This window comes from Tasmannia lanceolata, unplaced genomic scaffold, assembly GCF_043159265.1.
Source record: "Tasmannia lanceolata isolate RefF3 unplaced genomic scaffold, GAP_Taslan_0.1 ptg000003l, whole genome shotgun sequence".
Classification (NCBI taxonomy): domain Eukaryota; kingdom Viridiplantae; phylum Streptophyta; class Magnoliopsida; order Canellales; family Winteraceae; genus Tasmannia; species Tasmannia lanceolata.
In genome coordinates, this window is record NW_027518680.1 from 47,503,317 (window position 1) to 47,509,461 (window position 6,145).

The following is a 6,145-nucleotide window of genomic DNA, read 5'->3' on the forward strand; positions in this document are numbered from 1 at the left end:
CGAGCCGTGGCGAACCAAGCGTCGAGTACCCTAGTTTTAGTGAACTGGGTTTCTGAGGAGCTTTGATTTTTGCATCCGGACTGGTCATGGACCAGGAGTGTGCTCCCGGTCTTTGCGGAGACGAGCCGTGGCGAACCAAGCGTCGAGTACCCTAGTTTTAGTGAACTGGGTTTCTGAGGAGCTTTGGTTTTTTGCATCCGGACTGGTCCCGGACCAGGAGTGCGCTCCCGGTCTTTGCGGAGACGAGCCGTGGCAAACCAAGCGTCGAGTACCCTAGTTTTAGTGAACTGGGTTTCTGAGGAGCTTTGGGTTTTGCATCCGGACTGGTCCCGGACCAGGAGTGCGCTCCCGGTCTTTGCGGAGACGAGCCGTGGCGAACCAAGCGTCGAGTACCCTAGTTTTAGTGAACTGGGTTTCTGAGGAGCTTTGTTTTTTAGCATCCGGACTGGTCCCGGACCAAGAGTGCGCTCCTGGTCTTTGCGGAGACGAGCCGTGGCGAACCAAGCGTCGAGTACCCTAGTTTTAGTGAACTGGATTTCCAATTTGATGAGTACCCAAGTTTTAGTGAACTGGGTTTCCAAGAATACGCGGAGATCTGCAAAAGAGTCTCGATATCATTTACTTTTAATAATATTTACAATTAGTCACCTTTTACGCCCGACTTGTTATTGATAGTATTTCCGGAGATTCTTGGAGTTCCAAGCGTGGGGTAAGAGGTGCTCCTCTAGCGTTTCCAGCCTATAACTGCCCGGGCAAATCACCTCTTTCACTCGATATGGTCCCTCCCAAGTTGGAGAAAGTTTTCCGACCTTTTTTGGCTGAGAGATGGCAGCTTTCCTTAGGACTAGGTCCCTGGCTCGGAATTCTCTAGGGCGTATCTTCGAATCGTGATAGTTGGACACTTTCTGCTTGTAAGCGGCGACTCTGATTTGAGACTCTTCCCGGGCTTCTTCCAGCAAGTCGAGGTTCGCACGGAGCCCATCATTAAAGAGCTGTTCGCTGAAGTTGGTGACTCTAGGAGACGGGGTGCCTACATCGACCGGTATTACTGCCTCTATTCCAAAGGACAGGTTGAATGGTGATTCACCTGTTGGTGTACGCGGAGTGGTGCGATATGCCCACAGGACATGATAAAGCTCATATGCCCACCGGCCATCCTTATCATCCAGCCTCTTCTTAATTCCCTGAAGCAGGGTTCTGTTCATCACTTCTGTCTGCCCGTTGGTCTGCGGGTGCGCTACTGAAGTAAACTTCTGTTCGATTTTCAAGTCGGAGCAAAACTTCCGGAAGTTCCGGCAGTCGAACTGTTTACCGTTATCTGTTATCAAGATGCGTGGGATCCCGAATCTGCAAACCACTGACTTCCAAAAGAAGTTCTGTACATTCTGCTCTGTGATCTGGGCTAGAGGTTCAGCCTCCACCCACTTGGTAAAATAATCGATGGCCACTACTACGAACGTGCGCCTTCCTGAGGCCAGTGGAAAGGGGCCCAAGATGTCCATCCCCCAAATTGTGAAGGGGAGTGGGCTGATGATCGGGGCCATAGACACGGCCGGCTGGTGAATGGTGGGAGAGAACTTCTGGCATCTCTCGCACTTCTTGACCAGGGTCAGCGCGTCTTGTCTTAATGTGGGCCAGTATAGACCTCTCAGCAACACTTTGATCGCCAGGGCCTTGCCCCCTAGATGCTCGCTGCAAATACCTTCGTGTGTCTCTTGCAGGGCGTACGCGGCATCGCTTGGCCGGAGGCACTTTAGGTACAGGAGGGTGTATGACCTTTTGAAGAGGTTCTCACCATCTAGGGAAAACCGGGCCGCTCTTTGTGTCACTTTGCGGGCTTCCTTCTTAGCTTCGGGTAGTTTCCCACTACGTAGGTAGTCGATGATCTCGTCCATCCAGGAGGACTCGTACTCCACCTGCATCACTTCAGCAGTCTTATTCTCGATACTGGATTTCTGGAGAAATTCCATACATATATTCCCGAGAGTTGTGTATCCGGACGCGGCCAGCTTTGACAGCACATCTGCTTTTGCATTTTCGGTTCTGGGGATTCTGATGACCTCAAAACTTTTGAACTTGGTGGATAACTGGCGGACCTTGGAGAGGTATTTGATCATGCGCTCGTCGCGGGCCTCATAGACCCCTTGAATCTGGTTTGCAACCAGCTGAGAGTCACAATAGGCTTTCAGTATTTGGGCGCCGGTCTGGACCGCAAGATTCATTCCGGCGAGGAGGGCCTCATATTCAGCTTCATTGTTCGATGCGCGGAATCCGAACCTCAAGGCGTAGTCAATAGTGAAGTTGTCCGGCCCGGTTAAAACCAGACCGGCTCCACTACCACCCTTGCTTGAAGATCCGTCCACGTATACTTCCCAAAGCGGTCCAGCAGGTGATGGATCCTGTCCCGCTGGTACGGAGATGATTTCTTCTTCAGTTCCATCTTCTGGTCGTTCCTCATTTGTGATTACCCTTTCTACAGCTGGGGTTCGGGCGATTTCGGGTTCGGTGACCTGCTGGGGGATGGTGCATTCAACCACGAAGTCCGCCAATACTTGAGCCTTGATTGTTGGTCTTGGCGCGTACTGGATATCGAACTCGCTAAGCTCTACAGCCCATTTCACGAGTCGTCCCGAGGTGTCCGGCTTATGGAGAACTTGCCTGAGCGGCTGAGGACCTTTATCGTGTGAGCTTGAAAGTACGGCCTCAGCTTCCTGGCTGCCATCACCAGCGCGTAAGCCAATTTCTCGACCCGATGGTATATGATTTCAGCATCGTGCAGGACTTTGCTAACATAGTAGACCGGTTTTTGTTGGCTGCGCTCTTCACGAACTAGGACAGCTGCTAGGGCCAGGGGGCTAACGGACTGATACAAGAGTAGCTCCTCACCCGGCTCTGGTTTTGTCAATAGTGGTGGGGAGGATAAGTACTGCTTCAGATCCTCGAATGCGGTCTGGCATTCCTCCGTCCAGGGCGCAGTCTTGAGTCCTTTGACGGCGCTGAAGAATGGCAGGCACCTCTCCGCAGACTTTGAGATGAAGCGCTCTAACGCGGCAACCATTCCTGTTAGTCTCTGCACTTCTCTGATTGTTTTCGATGGAGTGAGCTCCACCACGGCCTTGATTTTTTCTGGATTAGCCTCTATCCCTCTCTGGCTTACCATAAACCCCAAGAACTTCCCTGAGCTGACTCCGAATGTGCACTTGGTGGGGTTGAGCTTCATTTTATGCTCTCTCAGGACGTGGAATGTTTCTTTCAAGTCGGAGACGTGATCTTGCGCACTGCGGCTTTTGACCAGCATATCGTCGACATAAACTTCCATGTTGCGGCCGATCTGATTCCGGAAGAGCTTGTTCACGAGCCTCTGGTACGTGGCCCCGGCGTTTTTCAGGCCGAAGGGCATGACACGAAAACAGTAAGTACCCTGATCCGTCACAAAAGAAGTCTTTGGTATGTCTGACTCATACATTCTGATTTGGTTGTATTCGGAGAAGGCGTCCATGAAGCTTAGTAGTTCGTGGCCTGCGGTGGCGTCAATGAGCTGATCGATTTTTGGGAGCGGGTAGCTGTCCTTGGGACAGGCCTTGTTCAGATCAGTGAAATCAACGCAGGTCCTCCACTTTCCATTTGGCTTTTTTACCAGGACCACATTTGCCAACCAGTCCGGATATTGGATCTCTTGAATGAAGTCGGCCTTTAAGAGCCTCTCCACTTCTTCTTTTATCGCTTGCCGCCTTTCGAAGGCGAAATGTCTTCTTCTCTGTTTCACGGGCCTGCAAGTTGGGTCAACACCAAGCCTGTGCGTGCTAACTTCTGGGTCTATGCCGGGCATATCAACAGGAGCCCATGCAAAGACGTCTGCATTGTCTTGGAAGAATTGGGTGAGGCTGCGCTAGGTGGTGCTGTCTAGTGAGGAGCCGATCTGAACGACCTTCTCATCATCATTTTTGCACAAGGGGATGGAGATGAGGTCTTCAGCGGGCTGAGTTCCCCGAGTTTCATCCCTCAGGTCGAGTAACTCAATCGGCAGCGACTCCACCGCGCTTTTGCCCTTGAGTGCCATTGCATAGCACTCCCTGGACTGGGGCTGGTCTCCCCGGACTTCTCCCACGCCGTTAGGCGTAATAAACTTCATCTTCTGGAGATACGCCGACGCAACGGTGCGGATCAGGTTCTGGCCAAGCCGTCCCAAGATAGAGTTATAGACCGAGGTGGCCCTCACTACCAGGAAGTTGACCATGGCGAAAGCTTGGCAGGGTGGCTCTCCGACGAGGACGGGAAGTTCAATCTGTCCCTCCACCTAAACGACCTCTCCCGAGAAACCGAACAGATCTGAATTCGCCGGCCTCAAGCGATTGTCACCTATCATCATTCTCTCAAAAGCGTGATAGTATAAAATATCGGCCGAGCTCCCATTATCGACCAGGATTTTCTTCAGCTCCCAGTTTACGACGAGCATGGTTATGACCAGTGCGTCGTCGTGTGGCAGTATCAGGTTGTCGAGGTCCGCATCGGAAAAGGAGATCTCATTATCCGTCCTTATCTTCTTGTTACATGTGTGTACGGCGTTGACTCGGCGTGCATACGCTTTTCTGGCAGCTGACGATGTGCTCCCAGCAGCGGGTCCACCCATAATCGTGCCGATGACTCTGGTGGCGGACTGGAGGGCGGAGGAGATTGATCCCGGGCAGGGGTTGGTGATGACCGCCGAGGGCTCCGGCACTGGGGACTTTTCCCTTTGCGCTCACCTCTGTGGCTGTCACTTCGGAGGTATTTTTTTAGATAGCCCCGGCCAATCAACTGCTCGATTTCTTCCTTAAGTTGCCAGCATTCGTCCGTGTCGTGACCGTGGTCCCTGTGGAACCGACAGTACTTCGACTTATCTCTCCTGTTTCCCTTGGAGAGCATTTTAGCCGGCCACCTCACGAACTCTTCTCTACTGATGGCGGCCAGTATGTGTCTCCGGGAGGTGTTGAGAGGGATGAAGTTCTCCTCCCTCCTCTGGGGGGACTTTTCTCTTCTGACGGCTTTGTCATCCCTACGCTGTTTAGTAGGGTTCTTGTCTTCAGAGGTTCTCCTCCGATTTGAGTCCAGGGCAGCCAGTGTTTCTTCCACTGACATATATTCCTCTGCCCTTGCCATTAAATCTGCTAGAGAGTGCGGATTCCGGCGGGCCACTGCTCGGCGGAAATCATTAGATCTAGCACCCGCGAGAAGCGCGTTTGTAGCTGCGGAGGGATCTAGATTTGGCACTTGGAGTGCCTCCCTGTTGAAGCGGCTGACGAAGGCTTTTAGAGGTTCATTATCCTCCTGCCGCAAGGCCATCAAGGATGCTATTGTTTTCCTTGGCCTACGGCTGCTCATGAAGTGGCGGACCAGATCTTCCCCGAAGTCATCGAAGTTGCTGATGGAGTTCTGTCTGATCCTTGAGTACCAGTCCCTGGCCGCACCAGTCAGTGTGGTCGGGAATGCTCTACAGAGAAAGCCGTCTGACGCGCCGTGGAGGAGCATCATTGTCCTGAAAGTCTTCAAGTGGTCCATGGGGTCAGAGGTCCCGTCATACTGTGGGATTGTTGGCATTTTAAATCCTCGGGGTGCCCCAGCACCCATGACGTCGTCGGTGAATGGCGTTCTGCTTGAGAACGCTCTGGAAGCGGGCCGGCTCTGATCCTTTGCCAGCTCTTCTATTCGGTGGTCCATTTCCTCCATCATTCGTAGCATCGGATCAGCTCTGCGGTCTGGTCGGTCCAGTGACCTGTTTCTCTCCACGGATCGGCTCGCCGCGGAGCCGGACTGGCTTTCCGGACTCCTACGATGAGGTCGGAGTTTTTCCTGTGGCGCGCGGTCTTCCTGAGCTCGATGCTTTCGTGCAGAGCGGGACCGTGATCTCCGGCGGTTTTGAGGTTCTGTGTGGGCGTGCCTCGTTCTGGAGTGATGGGCTCGCTTGGCAGAGTGGTGAGTCTGGTCTTCGTCGTGGCGCGCTGACTTTCCCCCGTGAGCGCGCGACCTTTCCTGTGCAAGTTGTGGAGCTTCTGGAGGAGGCTGGGGAGGTGCTTGAATCAGCTGCTGGTATTGACCGACCAGAGCTGTCATTTGTTGGAAAAGAGCTTGCACCTGATCCGGAGTAGGGGTAGGGTGTAGGTGTTCC

General features: G+C 53.1%; 1 protein-coding gene across 1 annotated transcript; it reads right to left on the minus strand.

The window, feature by feature from the left end:
* Positions 1 to 665: 665 nt before the first annotated feature.
* On the minus strand, positions 666 to 3,058 carry LOC143869838 (uncharacterized). The gene is made up of 4 exons (XM_077376395.1): positions 2,659 to 3,058; positions 2,163 to 2,605; positions 1,777 to 1,955; positions 666 to 1,347 (listed from the first exon to the last, which is right to left on the minus strand). The coding sequence occupies exons 1-4, from the start codon at positions 3,056 to 3,058 to the stop codon at positions 666 to 668; spliced, it is 1,704 nt and encodes a 567-aa protein (XP_077232510.1).
* Between the last annotated feature and the right edge of the window lie 3,087 nt (positions 3,059 to 6,145).

Excerpts from the sequence above, each read along its gene's own strand:
- LOC143869838 (XM_077376395.1), bottom strand. The coding sequence starts at position 3,058 with ATGGTTGCCGCGTTAGAGCGCTTCATCTCAAAGTCTGCGGAGAGGTGC. Across the intron at positions 2,606-2,658 it reads AAAGGTCCTCAGCCGCTCAG|AGCTTAGCGAGTTCGATATC; the intron begins GCAAGTTCTCCA and ends AATGGGCTGTAG. Across the intron at positions 1,348-1,776 it reads GGTGAGAACCTCTTCAAAAG|ATTCGGGATCCCACGCATCT; the intron begins GTCATACACCCT and ends AGTGGTTTGCAG.